Source organism: Terrapene carolina, unplaced genomic scaffold, assembly GCF_002925995.2.
Source record: "Terrapene carolina triunguis isolate 2854851 unplaced genomic scaffold, T_m_triunguis-2.0 Scaffold130, whole genome shotgun sequence".
Lineage (NCBI taxonomy): Eukaryota > Metazoa > Chordata > Testudines > Emydidae > Terrapene > Terrapene triunguis.
The window spans coordinates 7,970,090-7,990,773 of record NW_020664481.1 but is presented as its reverse complement, the minus strand read 5'-3'; the positions used below and the strand labels follow the sequence as shown (position 1 = coordinate 7,990,773).

General features: G+C 48.0%; 1 protein-coding gene across 3 annotated transcripts in view; it reads right to left on the bottom strand.

Annotated features, from left to right (window-relative positions):
- Nucleotides 1-17,855, bottom strand: part of LAMA5 (laminin subunit alpha 5) — a 163,278-nt gene extending 145,423 nt beyond the window's left edge. For all 3 annotated transcript variants that reach the window (XM_024199016.3, XM_024199017.3, XM_024199018.3), the window contains exons 1-2: nucleotides 17,370-17,855; nucleotides 9,153-9,305 (exon numbers count right to left, since the gene is read on the bottom strand). In XM_024199016.3, the coding sequence (XP_024054784.2) occupies nucleotides 9,153-9,305; nucleotides 17,370-17,690 (474 nt within the window). In that variant the 5' untranslated portion in view covers nucleotides 17,691-17,855. The remainder of the gene's footprint in view (nucleotides 1-9,152; nucleotides 9,306-17,369) is intronic.
- Nucleotides 17,856-20,684: the final 2,829 nt, after the last annotated feature.

Here is a 20,684-nt window from a genome sequence, read left to right as displayed (position 1 = left end):
GCTCCCTGCACACCTGCCCTGTCCCCGGCCCCACGCCGCTCCAGGAAGCACTGCAGCCCCTCGGGGATGGGGGGCGAAGGGCTCTGCATGTGCTGCCCTTGCAGCGCCTCCAGGTACCTCCCCCAAAGCTCCCATTGGCTGCAGTTCCTTGTTCCCGGCCAATGGGAGCTGCGGGGGTGGGGGGTGCCTGCAGGCAAGGGCCCCGGGGGCAGAAGGGACATGGGGCCAGACGCTGCTGAGAGCGGTGCGGGGCCCGTGGCACCATGGGGGGCAATCCCGCTGGCCGGATCCAAAGCCCTGAGGGGCCAGATCCGGCCTGCAGGCCGTAGTTTGCCCATCCCTGACTTAGGGCTGGTCTACACTGCCGCGCTAGTTCGGCGGCTGGGGATCGAAGTTCCGAGTTCGATTTATCGCGTCTGGTCTGGACGCGATAAATCGAACCAGGAAGTGATCCCCGTCGACTGCGGTACTCCAGCTCAACGAGAGGAGTACCGCGGAGTCGACGGGGAGCCTGCCTGCTGCGTGTGGACCGCGTCTGAACCGCGGTAAGTTCGAAGTAAGGTATGTCGAATTCAGCTACGTTATTCACGTAGCTGAATTTGCGTACCTTACTTCGACTTGGGGGGTAAGTGTAGACCAAGCCTTAGGGACTGCATGTTAAAAGTGGAACACATGCCAAAGCTGTATGTACACCACTGCATGCCTGACTCACACGGACATCTCTTCTATGTCCACCCCTTGCATGGTTAACCTTTACACAATACAGGCCCCAAGCAGCAGTCTACGCTGTGCAATAAGAAAGAGGAAGTGAGACTTGTGAACAGGAAATAGACTTCAGGAAAACACACCTCCTTTTGGAATGAGTTTCCCCACTTAACAAGAATCAGTCTGATCCAGGGATAAAGGCAACCACTGTGTATTGCGACGACTGACACCTGTACTTCTCAACTAAAGGGGCTTAGAAAATAAGCTAATTAGCTGGGCCACTGGGACTCTAAGGGAGCTCTTTTCTTCAGAGCCTGCAACTTTCAGCGCTTCGAAAACCCCAGCAAACTCCTACGTCACAAGGAACAAGGTCAATGATCCACCTGCAGTAGTGCTGAAACAATTTGTACAGCAGGGGAGCTGAGAGCCAATGAACCAAACTGTAAACCCTGTATCTCATGGAAACCATTTCAAGCTGGGGGTGCAGCAGCACCCCTACTTCTAGCAACAGGCTGGCAGGAGGGACTCCAGCCCCAGCCATGCCAGTCCACCCCCAGCCAGGCCAGCTGAGCCAGTAGGCCCCAAGTCCCTGCTGTGCCCTCAGCCCCACCTGACCCCCGTCCCGCCAAGCCCCATACTGCCCGACCCCGTCCACCAGACCCCCGCGAGCTGGCCCCAGCTACGCCAGACCTTGGCCACACACGCTGGCCCCTGGCCCCCGGACACGCACACACCCACCCCCTGCGAGCCGGACCCCCAGCCCCTCACCATGCCAGCTCCCCCCCGCCCCCAGCTACCTCAGTTAACGATTAACCAGTTAAACAAAATAATTAATCGTTTAACCAGTTAACTTTTTTACCCATATTTACATCCCTAGCACCTATGTCCACTTATTCTGTAGCTTATGCATTTGTTACGGATACTAAAACAAGCACCTTCAAACTAGTCCTAACGTTCATCTATCTATCTATCCATCCTTTTCCTCGGTCTTCTGTAAATTATTAATATGTGAAGCTTTTGAATAAGGTGAACTGGAATTGGAGTGTGCATCTGGTAGAAGTTACTACCTGGACGTCTCTGAAGGATGAAACACTGTCATCTCTAAAGAGACAAAGGCAAATGCATATGAATGTCAGTACAGAAAGTCAAAGATGAAGAGAAGGCGGCATTCTTCCTCTAGAGCAGTGCCCCACAACACACCAGATTAAGGGGTAATTGATTATATCCTGTAAGTACCTACATGGGGAACAAACAATTGATTAAAGGCCCTTCAGTCTAGCTGAGAAAGGTATAATGTGATGCAATGGAATTGACCCTAGAGAAATACAAACTGGAATTAAGGTGTAAATTTTTAACAGCAAGAGTAATTAACCATTGGATAATTTACCACGGGTCATGGTGCATTCTCCAAGCCTCACCATTTTTATATCACGATTGAATGCCTTTCTAAAAGATGGGTTCTAGATACGCCATCAGCAGATTGGGTTCCAGTGATCCCTGCTGTGCCGAGGGCGCCATTTTGTGCCACACAGCGCAACCTCGTATGCACTGTACATGCAAGGTCATGATGCATGGAGGACATCATTTTGCTCTACAAAAGCATCCTCTGCAAGTGTGATCACACACCATGTGGAGGACACCACTTTGCTCTTCTAAATGGCGTCCTCCATGTTCTCTGGGGTCCTGGCAGGAAAGCCTTCATTAAATTTGGGTCATGCCGGCAAAAAGTTTGGGAACCCCTATTCTATGACCTGTGGTATCCATGAGGTCAGGATCATAATTAGGGCTCCGTATTTGTCTCCGAGGTCATGGATTCCATGACTTCCTGTGACCTCCGTGACTACTGCAGCTGGCCCCAGGGCCATCCAAACAGCTGGCCCCAGGGCCATCCAAACAGCTGGCCCCAGGGCCTGCTGTTCAGGAGGTCCTGGGGACAGCCACACCGGCCACTGCTGGAGCAGCTCTAAAGCCAGCCACACCAGCTGCTGCTCTGGTGGCCCCAGGCAGCTGTCCTGGGGCGGTGGGAGCAGCCGCAGCTCGACGGTTCCTGGCAGTGGTCCCAGGGACCACCCAGCAGCAGCCGCCAATGCAGCTGGCCCTGGGGACAGCCTGAACAGTCGTGCCAGGGGTGGCGGGAGCTGCCACAACTCAGCAGCTCGCAGTAGGTGGTGCCGGGAGGGGAGGGGGTAGGGGGGGAGCTGGTGCCGCGGGCTCTTCCTCCCACCAGGGCTTCCCCCAAGATTCGATCATGGGTATTTATGGTGTAAGTCATGGATAGGTCACGGGCAGTGATTTTTTTTTTCTTGCCCACGACCTGTCCATGACTTTTCCTCAAAATACCTGTGATTAAATTGTAGCCTTAATCATACTGGTCACTTTTGGCCTTGGAATCTAGAAGAGAGTGGCCGGAAGGTATGAGGCACTGTCAGATCCTGCTCTTCCAGGCCTGGGATTTTTTCCCCAGGTGGAGGCTGCCAGACAGGAAGAAATGTGGGCTTCAGAGAAGGAAATAAATACCTGAGAGGGTGTGAATCAAGACACACTGCAAAATTTCAATCTGAAGTTCTCCCCACTGTGTTTAGGGGGGAATCATGGCAACTCCAGCATCAGCCAGGGCGGGCAACAGCTCTGTGGAAGCGGGGACACTAAGCACCCCATCGCCACCACTGCTGCAGTTATTAACCTTAGGCAAGCAGCGGCATGAAGGTACTTCCATTTCATGGCTGCAAGCATTCTTCTCAACACAACGTACCATGAAACACTGACAATACAGAACGCTCTCTGGAGAGGCTTGGCCTGGTTCAGCTTCATGTCAGGAAGATGTCAGGCTCTGGCAGGAAGCCAGCCATTCATATTTCTTGAAAAAAAAGCCACCGGATTTATTACGGCTCTCGCTTCAAGAGTCCGCTCAGCTAAAACACCTTCAATCGCGCCCTGTCCCTCCCGCCACCTGCAGCAAGTAGCAATCAACAGAACTCTGGCAGGCAAGCACCACGGAGATTCACAGTCAATCCTCCCTGTGCTCTCTCCGTGTAACCTACTGCTTGTGACAAAGGCTCCAAGGCTCTCGCTGATGGACTTTTTCCCCCTTCCCCAGCTGACCTGCTCAGCGCTCAAATGGAGCCTTCACTTCCCCAGTGCATTGAGTAAGAAGATCAATCTGCACGTGCCTTGGAGCAGTTCCCTATTATTTCATTGGGTAAAGCCGACCCAGGCTGCTGACTCACCCATTTTGCAGTGAGGATCCAGGCTAAACCACTCGAGTGCTGACAATTCTCCAGTGCTTTCCCAAAATCCCCCTCCCCCCACGTGCCCAGAACAAACAAGTTAAGAATCAGAGTGGGTCAGCTTACTGCAGCACAACCACCCATGAGACAGGCCTCCCTAGCGACCCACACGGATGAGTGCAGCACACAGTAACTCAGAACGGGCTTTGCAGTGTGGCTGCTCACCCAGGCACCGTGCACCTAGGCTGCCTGTACAGCGAAGATGCCCTCACAGACAAAACAGTTTCACTAGCAAGGCTCAGTTTCCTTTCACTTAAGAGAACCATTGTCTTCCACACGGTATAGGTGAGTGTCACTAATACCCCTATCTGCACTATAACATTGAGCCTCAGCATCAAAAACGTTATTGCGTGGTTTGGTCTGACCTGTGGATAGGACCATGCTAAGCAATGATGCTGTAAACTTAGTGCTAATGCACTCCAGCCCCATCCATGCAGGAAAGCCAGTCCTTGTTCTAGCATGGTTCTGTAGCATTATTTTGTAACAAGACACTCCCAAGGAGTCACCAGACTACTTACCCCAGTGTCAAAACGTTTGGAAGCTTTAAGAGTGAGTTTATGATCAACAGCAGCAAAAAAATCTGTTCTCTATTTATTCTCCACCAGCAGCTTCCAGTACCAATTAGCTCCCTTTTTTCCAGTTGTAAATGGAGCAATTTGTTTTGTTTCTAGCTGCCAGATCTCAGCCAAGTATCGGAATTCTAGAATTTCTCCCTCCACCCCTTTCCCTGTTTTATCTGCATCAACATCCAATGGCAGTTCTGAAACCATAGCTCTGCTACCACAGACGATGAGGGAGCAGATACAAGGGAGCTGGAACAATTTCTCCCAAGCAGATTATGCATTTGATTACCTTTTGCCCATTCTAGGATGAGACCTCTCTGATCTACCCTACCAATGAAGCCATAATGTTTAAGCAGCTGCTGACACTAAAACGACATGGTGTGGGCCTTTAATATAATAATTCCAGCTGGGTGGCCAACCTGCGTTTTATAAACTGTTAGTTGGCTGCAAAGAATATTCCTCCCTTTCCCCTTCCCTTCCAATTTCGTTATCCCAGTGAAGAAAGAGAGCAAGTGTTCTGGACACAGCCACTGAAAGCAGAGATCAACAGCTGATGAACAAATTAATCACAGTCTCCCCTATCCCCATGATGCTGTCAAGTGCTGAAGAAACTTGGTTCTCGTTAGTAATTAAGCAGGCATGACTCAGGGCATGTCTATGCAGTGGCTATGCTGGCATAACCCCACAGTGCAGACACCATCTACATCAATGGAAGGGGTATTTCCCATCAGCATAGGAACAACTCCTCCCTGAACGACAGTAGCTCTGTCAAGGGAAGCCCTCTTCCTTCAACACAGCTGTATCTACACTGGGTGATAGGTCGGCATAGCTGTGTCAGCCAGGCATGGGTTTTTCCCCCCCTACACACCTGACTGAGGTAGCTATGTTGACCTAACGTTTAAGTGAAGGCCAAGCCTCAGAAGAGACGCTGGCAGCAAAGAATTGCTATGGCAAAAGGGCAGTGTTTCAAAGAATCCCTTTCCTGACCCTAACCACCCTAGGACACTCCAGTATCTCTGCAGCAAATCAAATGTCGGTGACCCCAGAACCTTCGATGTGTCTAAACACATCCACCCTGTACCCCAACATCATAGCTCAAAAGGAACCAGTGCTGGTTACTATCTAAAACGAGTAAGACATTTTCTGAGGCAGACGTTGGCCAAGCCACTCAATTATATTTAAACTGGACAAAAAAGGGCTCCCCACAGGGCATTGGGAGACATAAAAGGCCTTATTTTCCAGCCTGTAAATTGCTCAGCCTGCCTTTCAGGCTATCACCTGCACAGTCCCACAGGCATCCAAGGAATTTCCAACGCTTCTCTTCCAATTACATTAGGCTCTTCTGGCACATGCCCTGCAGGTACAATAGGACCCCAGGCAAGCCTTTCTTTACCTTCCTCTCTCTCAGCCACAGCCTCGGGTCAACAGAAGGAAACCGGGTGAAGGGTTACAGAATCCCACAAACACTCGCCATCACCTAACCCCGACAAGTGGGGGATGAGAACCGGGGCCAATCCAGAGTATACGTGAAAGGAATGTCCATTTAATATAGGATTACTGTTATGATGAAACTGCCAGAAATGGGTTGCTAGTTTGAGAACAGACCATGTGCTCTTGCAGTGGCCTGAATTGGGTATTTGTGGAGGACCAGTGAATGCAAACTTTGGACATGGTGAGGAGTAACAGTCATTTTAGAAAAAGAACAGGAGTACTTGTGGCACCTTAGAGACTAACACAGCTGCTACTCTGAAACCAGTCATTTTAGAGGGATCCTTTCCACATAATCCACCAGTCACCATCAGTGGTCACATTGGATTTTGCTCATGACCTAGCATGCACAGTGATGAAATCCCATTTCCCACTAGCAAAAGAATGAGGGAGTGGGAAATGAACAAGGAAACATGGGAGTGCAGGGTGAGAAAGAGAAAACCCAAAGACCAAAAATTTCACCATGGCAGAATTTCCCCCCTCTCCTCCCCAATATCCCAACTTTCCCCCTGGATCTTCACTCCCGCACTCCCAATGTTACAGTCTAGGAAGGAACTGAAGGAGGTAGATGCAGATTTGAGCCATCAAAGCTTCAGTAACTCGCTAGCAGTCTGCTCTGCAGACTGCATCACTGTTTAGGGCCAAAGGTGCTGCTTGGAGAAGGGGGGGGAGGGGAGAAGAGGAATGCCTGCCCTGACTTGATGGGCTTTGAAACCCTCTCTCCTTTCCCTCCCGCCCACAGGTAGAGACAGCAGTTGGAGCAAGCAAAGTTCCACCCACATCCTCCCATCAGGAGACAAAGCTCTAGTATTCTCCTCACCTCACAAAACCCCTGCATTTGGAGCGTTTCAGAGGGACCCAGTGGATTCCAGTTACTTTGGAAACGGCATTAGTACAACCTCCTTGGCCAGTGTGGCTGAGGATTCTCACCCTCCCAAGAGCCATATTCTAAATCTGCTTTAGAGATTCTGATCAAGGCCTTATGGGGATGTTTTGGGGGGGGGGGGGCAACGTGGATTGCACAGTGTAGCTATCAAGGGTCTCCGGAAAAAAAAGATCTTTGTCCACAGCATGCAGGAAAGCTATGCTAGCACTGTTACGTGGCAGGGACATGTTTAGAGGGGATCCTGGAGACTTAGCTCAAATGGATGAGCAGAAATTAACATATTTGAATATTACTGAAAATCAGGAGGTACAAACTAGGACTAGATTCCTCCTACACGGCGAGGGTTCGGTTGCCTGGCTGTAGGGAAGATCTCCGTGCAGAGCACCCCCTTCAGGCACAGATCTTTAGGGCATGCTCAGGGCCCCCGAGTTTATTTAACTCCAAACCAAGCGGACTACAAATAACATGACGGTCCATCCATGCACCTGAAATTCTGATCACTCAACGCAACTCCTCCACTGCCTTCATAATGGTCATGCTATCAAAGCCACACAATAGGGGAACCATGCAAAGGCCTCATTCACCGAGCCCCATATCTGCACAAGCAAAAAAGCAACGTGCCTACAAATAAGGTGAGGGGCTTACATTGTGCAGCTCACCTGTAACACAAGCTTCAAAAACTTGATTCCAACTTTCTCTCCACCTTTTGGTAGCAGAAGGCCCCTTGCTCAAGCCAACCCTCAACCTGCTTGGAAACCACATTTCCCCTCCTCCCCCCCACCCCCTCCATCAGCAGGGGCCAGAGAAATCCCAATGCTGGCGATGAAAGTCTGCACCCAGCAGCAGTTAGAAGTGCTACTTCATTATAAACAAGTTCTGGAGTGAATGCCCGGCTCGCTGAATTCTGAGGAGTAAACTGCTTACAGCACACAGACTGCCTCCTTTGCCTGCTCTATTCAAGAAACCGGGAAGCCAGGGCTACTAGCCAGGAGATCTCCCAGCAGACAGCAGGCGCTCCCTTGAAATGAAAAGCTTCATTACCCCTCTCCAGGCCCCATTCACCGATGCCCTGCCGCTCCCCTAATGTACTGGGGATATTTAAATATTGAACAAGGTGGGTTGCAAAATGAGGCAATTGCTTAAAAATGCTTCCCTTCTGCCTAAGCAACAGGCCCCTATGAAGCCCTCAAACAGTCCCTTTCAGAAGGGAGACCTGAGACAAGCAAAGCCCTTCTACTGCATCAATAGCATGCGGAGGTAAAAGACGATCTCTACAGCACACCAGGCAACGAGGCATCTGGAAAGCAGGAGTCTTCCCTAATGCCCCTACACTCAGAGACACTGCACCACACTCTCCTGTTTGGAAGCGTCTGTGGACTGACAGGGTTCTCTGGATATAGCAGACACTGGCCACACTGCTGTCTATACACAGAAGCAAAGGCCTACAGAAAAGCCCAGGGTCACTAAGCAGAGTTTGTGATTTCTTGTTTACAACGTGGCCCAGTGTTGTTTTTAGAAACAGTTTACTCCTGGAGCCCCCTCCCCTCCGCTGAGGAAGGTTTGATAAAATAACCCGATGTTTCCAGAAGAATTGTTCTCCAAATGAACAGGTGCTACAGAGGTGAGCGGCCATGAGGGCTGGTAGCTAGCATTTCTACAATGCTAATTCTTTTCACTGGACAGTACTGAAGACCAAAGCTCTATTGTCAGTTTTGTCACAAGGCCTTTAAAGTTGATTTCATGTTTTAAAACTCCATGGTTTAAATGCTCTAGTTAATGTTTTGCAACACACATCTTAACACCTCTGGGCCAGCCATGGCTCATGTTTTGGCTATAGCAACAAGGAATTCAGGAGTGAGGTTTACATATGACATGGTAGCCAAGTTAGCCAAAGACTCTTCAGGAGCACTACTATTATTTAGTCAGCGCTACAGGTTTTTGTGACTCTTGTGTGACCGCTGTGGCCAATGCTTAGGGAGATTGTGTGGTAGATAACACTATGCAGCACAGATTGCATTAAGTTTTGTTTTAGAGCTGGAGAGAACTAGAAGGTCTTGTCTGCACCCTGGGACCTTAGTGGAGAATTCCCTGTCCAGTCATCACAGCAGCGTTGTGTCTCACCTCTACCATGGGGATAACTGAAGCTCTTTAAAGACACCCAAGAGGACAGGTCCCCGACAAGAGCAGCTTTCAACCTAAAACACCACAAGCCTTTTCCATTACCTGTCCAAGGTCCAAGGTGACATTGACCTGGTTGAACTCCAGCCCGCGAGAGAGGGGAGGACTCTGCCACCAGCGCTCTGTTCCGTCGATGGCGTTGGTTATGGGGTGAGCCTTGTTGCTGTTCATCGATGTGCAAATGTCGCAGTACTGCCCCTGCCGGAAGACACAAACAGGAGAAATTAACACAATCCCAGAGCAGCTGGCACATTCCAAGCAGCAGACTCTTTTTTGTTCATAAAAAGCCCAGACATCAGGGAGGGAGGATATTCTTGCCAGGTAAAAGGAGAGGCAAAGAACAATCAAGAAGTGGATGTGGCACCTAAGTGGTTTAGCAACCTCACCACCATCCTCTCCCCAAAGAGGACTTGTATCCCTTTAAAGATGCACGTTCTCTCCACACATGTTCTCTTTAAACCCACATCAAGCATTTTTAATGGGGATCTCTCCAGCCAGGATGAATAAACAACCCCCCACAAGTGCCATTATTGCAGGCAACCCAGAGTTATGCTGTTGTGTTGTGACCACCCCCAAACTGAGGGTATATAAAGCACATTTCCAACTGGAAATTCTACAGCACTGGAGGAGGGGATTGCTTGGGGTCCACACCTGAGGTTTTTTTAAAATAAACAAAATGTGTTTGTGATGTTGTGCAGTCTATATGGTTTTATAAAAACATAAGTGAATATAATGTAACTGAAATAGTTTTATAAAAATATGATAAGTGAATATAATGTAACTGGGATATGCTTCATGTAAAAGGTCTCTTGTAAGGCATCATTACAAAGCTTATAATCCACTGAGTGTGATCATCCTATTTGTATAAATGTAACACTCTTGTATCTAAAACTAGAAATATGAAATATAACTCTGAAGGCCTACTGTAATTATGCAAAGTGTGGGCCATTAATAGTGGTTTGGAATTTTGATGACTCCCATTAACCAGGACCATTGTCTGCAGATGGCTGTGTTTACCTGTGAGTCTTCCTGTATATGTGTGTGCTGGCAAGTGGGTAATGAAGTCTTGCAGTGACATGTGATCATGTCACCTGACCTGGAATCCATCTTTAACCTGGTGCTTTTCCAGTGGGGGGGGGAGGTGGAAACCCAGAGGGACAAAGGGTTCCCGCCTTATGCAAAAGATATATAAAGGGGTGGAGGAGAACAAGGAGAGGAGGAGCCATCATGAAGAATCCCCTAGCTCTCACCTGAGCTGGAACAAGAGCTCTACCAGGGGAAAGAATTGTGCCCAGGCCTGGAAGGTGTCCAGTCTGAGAAAAAATTTACTGAAGCATCTCTGAGGGTGAGATTATCTGTATTCAGTTTAATTAGACATAGATTTGCGCATTTTATTTTGCTTGGTGACTTACTTTGTTCTGTCTGTTACTACTTGGAACCACTTAAATCCTACTTTCTGTATTAAATAAAATCACTTTTTATCTATTAATTAACTCAGAGTATGTATTAATACCTGGGGGAGCAAACAACTGTGCATATCTCTCTATCAGTGTTATAGAGGGCGAACAATTCATGAGTTTACCCTGTATAAGCTTTATACAGGGTAAAACGGATTTATTTGGGTTTAGACCCCATTGGGAGTTGGGCATCTGAGTGCTAAAGACAAGCACACTTCTGTGAGCTGTTTTCAGGTAAACTTGCAGCTTTGGGGCAAGTAATTCAGACCCTGGGTCTGTGTTGGAGCAGACGGGAGTGTCTGGCTCAGCAAGACAGGGTGCTGGAGTCCTGAGCTGGCAGGGAAAACAGGAATAGCTGTGGGGGGAGGGATAGCTCAGTGGTTTGAGCATTGGCCTGCTAAACCCAGGCTTGTGAGTTCAATCCTTGAGGGGGCCACTTAGGGATCTGGGGCAAAATCAGTACTTGCTCCTGCTAGTGAAGGCAGGGGGCTGGACTCGATGACCTTTCAAGGTCCCTTCCAGTTCTAGGAGATATCCTATCTCCATTAATTTAATATTTAATTTAAAAAAAGAAAAAATAGAAGTAGTCTTGGTACATTGGGTGGCAGCTCCCAAGGGGGTTTCTGTGATCCAACCCGTCACAGTGTTCCCTTCCCCTTCTGTACATGTATAATTCTAATAGGGACCAGAAAACCAAAACCCAAAACAAAAACTGGGGCGGAAGAGGTAATTTACAAGTAAAACCCTTTCAGCTATGGCCCTGCTTGAATGTAATAGCCAACATCCAACACCTGGCCAGACCGGCCAGCCTTGTGATCTCCTCAGCAGCAACAGGGCCTCTAGCTGTGAGTCACTCCTGGTCTCCCTGGTGCAGCGTGGGTTGCTATGGTACCAATAGACCCCTGGGCATGCAGCCAGGGAGGGAGAGAACCCTGCAACTCATGGGGTGGGCCCTGAGCAGCTCAGGCAGGCGCCCAGCTGCTTAAGACGCTTCTGTAGAACAGCAAGGCGGGTTACACCAAAAGGCGGGATTTGGGCCACGCTGAGGGGGCCTGAAAATAGTCTAGGGAATTGGTGAGTTATTAGCTTAGTCCCTCTGTCCTGTCACTTGAATCACCTTGCTATGAACAGCCCACAAAAGGAGTTCACTTAGCTGACAGTTCCCCTTTAAAAGAGACGGTTACCTCTGGGCATAGTACCTCAGCCTTGTCTGTCATGGCTCCTGGTAGTTTTAAATTTAACATTTTTTTTAAAGATGCTTTAAAAAAAAAAAAAAGTGAACAGTACAGAGTTTAAGCATAGAAGTTTCTGGCTGTCAGGGAATAACGTACAGATTATCAAGGGGTGCAAAGTTCGGTTTAAGATCGGCTGGCGTTATTACACCAGAAACATATCTCCAGGAACAACTTCCAGCTTCCTAGCACTTCAAACCCTCTCCCCCTCCAGGGCTGCAGTAAGATAGTCATCCCACAGAATAACCATTGTCATTTCCACAAACTCTAAGGGCTGGATGAGACTCCAAGCCAAAAAGGAAACTGAAAATTCCCAGCATTCTTCCCTGCAGACGTGTGGTATGTTATTTGCAGGCAATTATGCAACACAACTTGTTCTGAACAAGCCCACCTTTTAATTAACTCGGCTAGAGATATGAAAATACCAGACAGTGAAGTACAAAGCCAAGGAATGGAGACAGCCACAGCTGCCCAGGGTAACACTGTTTGCTGTGCACTGAGACCTTGCTGTAACACAGGGAGTCACAACAAGGACTTTTTAAACCAACATCTAACAAGGGCACAGACAAGCAAAGAGCAGACATTCACTGGGTGAACAAGTAACAGGTGACTAAAGAACAGACCCGCTAAAAGAAACCTGTGCAACAGGTTGTGTGGAGAATTAGATTTCTAGGGCCAAGCCCAAAATTCAGAGGCTTGTCACAAAAGTGGGATGTTAAGGAAACTTGGAACAAAATGCAAAATCCTCACTCTGGTGTTCTTGAATTTTGCTGCAAGTGTTCACACAACCCTAGCAATGACATGCAGTCGCCCCTTCAAGTTTCCAGAGGACTGAAAATTAACAAAGGCTACTGTACTTTATTGATGCTACAAACATTCCTCTCTCTGTTACTGATGCTAAGTGCCAGTATTAAAGGCTAACATCTCAGTGGCTTACTTGCTGTCGCCCACGAAAGCTTATGCTCAAATAAATTTGTTAGTCTCTAAGGTGCCACAAGTACTCCTTGTACTCCGGATACAGACTAACACGGCTGCTACTCTGAAACCTGTTACTTGAGCTTGCTATTAAATGGTGTAATTTGGCCCCTGATATTATCATTCCCAAAAGTTTAATAGCTCATTTGTCTAGAGAGAGCACCTGACTCACAAGCAACATTGATCATTGCTAGCTACTCAGCGAGTCGAACATATTTTAGGGCAGATTACACACTTATTCAGATCAAAAGAGAGCTGAGCTCTGACCTCAGAATCTGAAGATTTTGTTTTAAAAAGAAAAATGCAGGTCTGACAAGTGTTACCCTGTGACTTGTGGAAACAACAACACAGACGTTTTCTCAGCTCAAGAGCAGGAGGGAGGGAGATGCCTATCAAGGTAAGCAACAAGGTGAAAGAACTATTGAAATGGAGGAAGAAAGACAGAAGTTGCAAAAGGGTTTAAGAAACATAATAGTGCTGCTATCAGAACAAACTGCAAGAGGAGTGATAAGGAGAGGGACTGAATGGAAGAGGAGCCTTCAAAGAATCACTGGCCTGCTCCTGCTCCCACTGAAGTAAATGGGAAATCTCAAATCTCCTCAGAGCACAGACAAGAGCCCTGAAGCCCTGCTGAGCTTGGCAACCTTAAGGCAGCTGGCTTTGTACTGGCTTATCTGGCCTTGTCTTGACCCATTCTCACTGATCCTCACCTAATTTATCAGAAACCCTGAGGGACAAGACCCCAAGGCTTTAGAGAAAATAAACTGGGGGGCTGGGGAAGCCCTGGGTGACATTTTCAAATGAGTCAGGTGCACAATTACTTCAACTGTGCATGCAAATCCGGTAACTGCACACACCAAATTGGCACATGCTTGGCTGTTGTTGCAAGAGGTGTCTGGTTTTGCAGGCAGTTATAACCTGTTGCCCCAAAAAAACAAACAAAAAAAAAATTCACAGGATTTGTTTTCAATTCCAATTAAGTCATTAAAATGTTGGTGTCTTAATACAAGGAAGCATGGAAAAGACATAGGTAGAAATAATAAGGTACAGTAGCAATCCTTCCGTTTTAGTCTTAACATCCAAACTTCCAGGGACGAGTCTTTGACATTAGCTATCTCCCAGTTATTATTTGTATAGCACACAAAGCACGATAGGCACTTTACAGACATAGCAGATAACAAGACAAAAGGGGCCAAATCTGCTCTGTGGGATAGCTGCCCATAATGCACAGCTCCCAATGCCATTGCAAGTGCCGCAAATGTGGCCACACCAGTGCGCTTGCAGCTGTCAGTGTGGACAGACTGCAGCGCTTTCCCTACTGCGCTCTCCGAAAGGCTGGTTTAACTCAAAGCACATCTGCAAGTGTAGCCATGCCCTGACTTCATCATATTCCAAACAGGTCTGGAGCCTGGTGTTTGAAACTATGCCACAAACTCTGCGATTTTCAAAGCCAGTATTATTAAACAAAACAGGGTTTTTTAGGAATTCCTTGAGGCAAAAATAGTTGATTTCCCTCTCCAAAAAATTCTATTACAGTGTTAATTAACTGAAACTGTTTGTGGTGGGAGACTTGATTGAACCTATTAAATTGACAAGCTACAATATTTATTAGGCAGCCAATCCAGTGAATGTCTGTCCTCTTAACTACCATGCCCCATTGAAACTTCTTGAGTACCCATGAAAACTGAATCTTGCCGCGCTCCCACCCAAAAGCCTTCCTCACCGTGGCTGCACTTTGTGTGGAACAATATACAAGAGAGCAGGTGAAGGGGTTAGGCGAGTAACTGGTGAAACATGGAGCGTATTACTGACTTACATTTGGAGTTTATTACTGTCGCTTCAAACTGCTTAAATTGAACACTTCCCCTCCTCCCCCCCACCTCCCTCATTGCTTTAGTCACTGGGTGGTGCTGAAATCCCTAACAGGGATGAATTGGGAACTCTGACCTTTGCACTAATACCTCTTTTTTCCCCTTCCTTTCAGGTGCTGCCTGTAGTCATGGAAAGGAGCCACTACAAAAGGATTGTAAAGCTTTCAGATTGACCGAAGAATATCAGCCTAGGAAGCAGAGCTCAGATCAAAGCACTCCCATATCAAAGCTGCACAGAAGGACAGGGAGGGGGTCACTATAGTATCTCAAAGTCTAAGGAACCACGTTTGTTTAACTGGAAATAACTGGTAAGATTTAAGAAAACTACAGTGCTAGGGCCAGGCTGTATTTGCAAGGGCATGAGTCACACCTGCTAGAGAGCACCACACAAGTTATTAGACTCCGAATGCTTTATTTTAGCCACTATTTAATGCAGTTTGTTATAAATCAGGCTAGTCACACAGAAGCATCCCAAATGGCCACTGACTTCATGTCAAATGCATAGCCCTTAATGTGCAATAAACCTCCATGTTTTTAGAAGTCTCATTTTACTGGATTTACTTACCAGGTATTTAGATGTTGGCAACTGCACACAAAACAGCACACATTTCTCAGTCATCTTCCTCTCTAAGCATTACATTGACAATAAAAGCGCAACACTGCAGTTCCAACAACTGCTATGTTCAGGATTCACAGAATCCTTACCCACATCCATCAACTACAGAATAAGGCAATATTTGCCCAGTTGTGTTTTATTTTAGATAAATACCTGTTGCATTATACAGGTCTGACGCACAAGTCTGCTAACAACGGTAAAGCAATCAAATTGAAGGAGAATGGGGTGTTGGCTTTCCCACAGCAACATCCTTAAGCATGGGCCACTGACAGGACTTTGCCCTTTAGTAGCGAGAAAATTCCAAGTAGCTAAAGCATTGGAGACTTAGGGTTTTTTAGAAGCAGATATTCCATTCGGCCACATTCTCCTATCTGACCCTGTTTGAGGGCAGCAACTTCACACTAGCTGTTTTCCAAACGCGCCCGCTGCTTATTAACAGGCTGAGTAGGGTCCTATTGCTCCCGGTGAACTAGCACCATCTTTCTTAAAGAACCCAGGAGAAGCTACTGGCAAACAGCACATTGTGTTGCTTAGATTTGTCATTGCTTTTTTCCTCATTCCACAAGAGGGTTTCAAATTCTTCTATTTGCTTCCCACTACTTTGGCTGTTCTCATGGGATTACAGCGGATCTGGGATTCATGGAACTAAAGCTCCCATTTTACAAATCTTCTTGCAATTGGTCTCCCTGCCTTCCAAGATGTCCATGGCTGTTAAACAGGCTGCTACACACAAATGACTGAGTATTACTGCATTTTTGCAGTCTGCATTCCACGGGGATTCCTGGCTACAGGTCCCTATTGTTGGGTTAAACTGGGACACATGGGATATAGATAAACTGTGTTTACAAGCGCATGTCAGGTGAATATTACCAACACCCCTTAAAAGAAAAAAATCTCAACACAAGTTACACACCCATATTATTAAATATTAGCATGATCACCAATGTCTGATCTTTGCTTTCAGACCCATTCAGCAGTCTCCACTTGCCCTGGATTTCATCAACACAGAAACTGATGCCTTTAAAAATAATGCCATGGGAACCTAACAGGCTGTGTTTAGTTTGTACAATTTCTGGCAACCCTGGAGCATTTCTAGCAACCCTGAAAAGGAACACGTGTTCCCTTTCCCCTTCAGGCTTTGAAAGAGAAACCACGTTTGGAGAATTCAGAGAAGATGCCTCCAAACAACTAGCCAAGTGACAAGCTTTTTAGAAAAGTGAGGGGGGAGGAAATCACCCCTCACCATCCCTTCAAAATGATCTTCCACAATCAGCCCTTTCGTGGAGCTAAAGAAAATGCACTTCTGCAGAAGTGCAACTGCTATTTTCAGGGCACAAACACAAGGGCACACACCTGGGAAAATACTAATGAAAAGATTGTTGCCCTGCTGTTTTCTGAAACACTGAATTGCTCTCTTAGTAGGTAATGACCTAAAATGGGCCAGATACTTTGTTGCAGGATTTCCCTCTCTCGCACCCTTCTTTTCTAAAAGGAACCGCTGGGCTAATTCCACATAGCCAGTGGAGCTGAAATCTACCTTTGCAAACACATACTGATGGAAGAAAAACAAGATCTTGATTTACACTGGGGGGGAAAGCCCTCCCGAAGAGTAAATGCACCACACAACCAGAGCCAGGCGTATTCCTTGGGAATTTAATGCAGCTCCGCTTTGCTAAAGCATGGGACGAAAATTGCCTAGGGGCTGCTTCAAACCATCCCGTTGGGAGGCGACCCCCTGGCCATTCAATGCAGCGGCTCAAAAACCAACAACAACAAAAAGTTTCCTAAACTCACACGTCCCCCTTCGCTGGGTGGCGAGAAGAGCAAGCGGGAGGAGAGGGCGCCTGGGGCAAAGCAAACGCGGACCTGAACAGGCATTTCCCACATCGCTTTGTGCGCGGCCGGCCCCATTCAACCGGCCGGCGAGCGCCTCCATTCAAGGGAGAGGCGGCAGGCGCCGGGCTACCTGGGGCGGCGGGGGAGGAGAGCCATGGCCAGGGGATGCGCCAGGGGGCTCGGGGCAGGTGCCCCCGGGGACAAGTGGCGCCGCCGAGCCCCGCGCCGGGGGTCCGGGAAGCGGGTCCGGGGCTGCCCGGCGCCGGGGGCCGTACCTGGATGGTCTGGTTGGGGTCCCCTCCAGCCACCGGCCCGCCGACCAGCTTGCAGTACAGATCCTCCACGGCGCGGGGGCTCCGGCTGCTGCCGCCGGCGGCGGCGCGCTCTTCCCCGCAGGTGGCGGTGGCGGAGATCCGGGTGCTCTCGGCCAGGTTGAAGTAGGGCGGGTGCAGGCTGTGGCCGTTCACGTCCCCGGGCAGGGGGACCCGCGGGCGAGCCGCGCCGGCGGGCAGCGCCGCCGCCAGCAGCAGCAGCAGCAGAGACACCGACACCAGGGTACCCCGGAGCCTGTCCGCCTCCAGCTCCCTCCTCGCCATTTTCACCGCTGCGGCGAGGCGAGGGACGGAGAAGGGGGGAGAGGAAGTTGGCGGGGACGAGCCTAGCGCTGCTGCCCGGCGGGGCTCATCGCTGCGGGGAGAGCTGGCGGGGGAGCGGGCTGCACGCAGGGGAGCCGCCGCCGCCGCCGAGGCTGGGTGTTTGCAGCCGCTGAGCCAAGCTGGGCAGAGGCAGGGCTGCCTAATCAAGTGATGAGACATCAATCTCTGCCCTCCCCGCCCCTCCCCGGGGCCGGCTCCTGCCTCTGCCCCGCCAACGCGCCCGCCGCGGCTTTGCAAACTCCTTCGGCGGCAGCCGCCCCCCGGGACGAGGTGGGGGGGGGGAGTGGCCGCGGCGGGATTATTCATGCGATTGTCTTGGCAGCCCTGGGTTAACCCCTTCCTACGCCAGAGCGGGTCCCCCGCGCTCTTGCCAGGGGAGTTTCTCTTTGCAGAGAGCCACTCAATGTCCACGTTAAACTGTCCCCCCCCCCCCAAAAGATATCTACAGAACAAGGTTTCAGAGTAGCAGCCGTGTTAGTCTGTATCCGCAAAAAGAACAGGAGTACTTGTGGCACCTTAGAGACTAACAACTCTATATGCATCCGACGAAGTGGGTTGTAGCCCACGAAAGCTTATGCTCTAATAAATGTGTTAGTCTCTAAGGTGCCACAAATATCTACAGAACAGTGCTCCCTCTCAATAAACAAAAACCACTGAGGAGTCCTGGTGGCACCTTAGAGACTAACACATTTATTTCAGCATAAGCTTTCCTGGGCTAGAACCCACTTCATCGGATGCATGAAGTGAAAAGTATATACCTGCTCCTGTATTTTTCATTCCATGCATCTGATGAAGTGAACGCTTAGGCCCAAATAAATGTGTTAGTCTCTAAAGTGCCACAAGGACTCCTCCTTGTTTTTGCTGATACAGACTTACACAGCTACCACTGTGAAAGTTAGTACAGTATCATGTTTACTTTTACAGCTATTTTCTGACAAATCCATGTAAATGCCATGTTCAAAATCACCTGCCCCTTTTAGGTCAGCAACTGAACTACTTGAAGGAGGACAGCCCCAATAGGGTGAATTTTTTTTTTTAAATAATTGATATAACCTTTACCGACCCCATGTGTCTGCTTCCTGGAACTCCTGCTGGGCTCAGCTCTGCCCTCTTGTATTGTCATTCTCTTTTGATTCTTGTTAAACAACATGGTGGATTAGCGCAACTTTTAAATCGTCAATAAAAAGTTTAAAAGTTAAAATAAAAAGTTAGTAACTAAAAATCAAATTAAAGAGTTTAATTGCCTTAGGTTAATAACACTGAGGGGAAAAAAGCAAAATCTAATTTTCTTGTCACCAGTCATCCTGTTGGTTCGTTTCTTTTTTGCCATTTCACTCAGTTTAGACACTGAAAACAGAATGTTACCTTATTTGAGTCATTTCATTTCCTGGTTCTCCTGCATTGGTTTAGAAAAATGCTGTTGTATTTGCCTCTCCAGCACCGGGGTTCGGGGGTATTTAAATGCAAGCAAAAAATACTAACAGGAGATTTTATATTTTTAATAAAATAAATGTTATGGCTAAACTACATGGTAGTGTCTCTTTAATTTAAATATATTTAACTGATGATGTTTGCAGGATCCAGGTGCGCTAAGACCTGGATCCTGCAAACACTTATATGCATGTACTTATCTTTAACTACAGAGTGGTACTATTGATGTCATGTACTCACACGCAGACTAATTTGCAGGGTTGTAACTGTAAAAGTAAATTTAATACCGGCCTGAAACATAAAATGAGGGTAAGTCTAGAATGCTGGTCCCGCTGCATTGTTATAGGACTTGATCTGACTTTGCCATAAGCAATGGAAGAACTTAATTGTGCCATAGTGGTTCTGTTTCTTAAGCCTTTGCACTCTACTAACAGGCTGTTATGAAGTTTCTCCTCTTTCATTAGCAGTTTCCAATTATTATACATTATCCCCTTCCCCTCTTTTGTGGAATAGCCTATCTGGAGCTATTCCTCTGGACAGCCTCTTTTTTTTTTTTTTAATCTAAATTCGTGCTTTAGGCTTAAATTTTTTAAACGCCCACACAATTATGTGCTTAATTTGAATATTTAGCTACCGTAGTTGTGCCTGCAGATCAAGTGTGTCCATGCACACACATTTTGTGCAGGACATTTGCACACCTCAGTTTTTGTACTGTAGCTATCGACCTTCATTGTTTTAAGGGGTTGTTTTGTGATCCTTTTACTTGATCTAATTTTTTTAAATGATACAATAATGCACAATACAATAATATTTATAGTGCAGCACCAGTCGTAGCAGGATGGGAACAATGACATGCCATTGGAACCACCGGAAAACGCTGCTTGGAGGAAGCCAGCATGACCCCAAGGACACTACAATACACCTTGCTACAACCGGTATGATATTAGAAGCGCTGACATTCCACTTGGATTAACTAGTGTGCTACTTGGAAGAGCTGGTAGGTCACTAGAAAACTCACCGTGCAGATCCAAACTGGCACGCCACCACAAGCCGGAAAGCGTTACAGTGCCAGCTGTTCCTCTGCTGGCACTGCGTAGCATGAGATTGTATTAGCGTGACATCATGACTTCTGAAGGTACAGTGGCTAAGGGTGCGTTAGTCTGCCGGGTTCTACATGGCAAGGAAGCATTAGAGCACAGCAGCCAAGCCCATTCAATTAGCAAGGACTTCCTGCAATGTTTTCAAGTTTCTTTTAACCCCCTCCTCTTTCAGGGCCGCCCGGGGGGGGGGGCAAGTGGGGCAATTTCCCCCAGACCCCGGGCTCCACAGGGGCCCCCACGAGAATATAGTATTCTATAGTATTGCAACTTTTTTTTATGGAAGGGGCCCCCGAAATTGCTTTGCCCCAGGCCCCCTGAATCCTCTGGGTGGCCCTGTCCTCTTTAGGGAGCTTTATTAAGACTTGAAAATCCTCTAAGAAGTAGTTGCATTCAGAAACCCTTT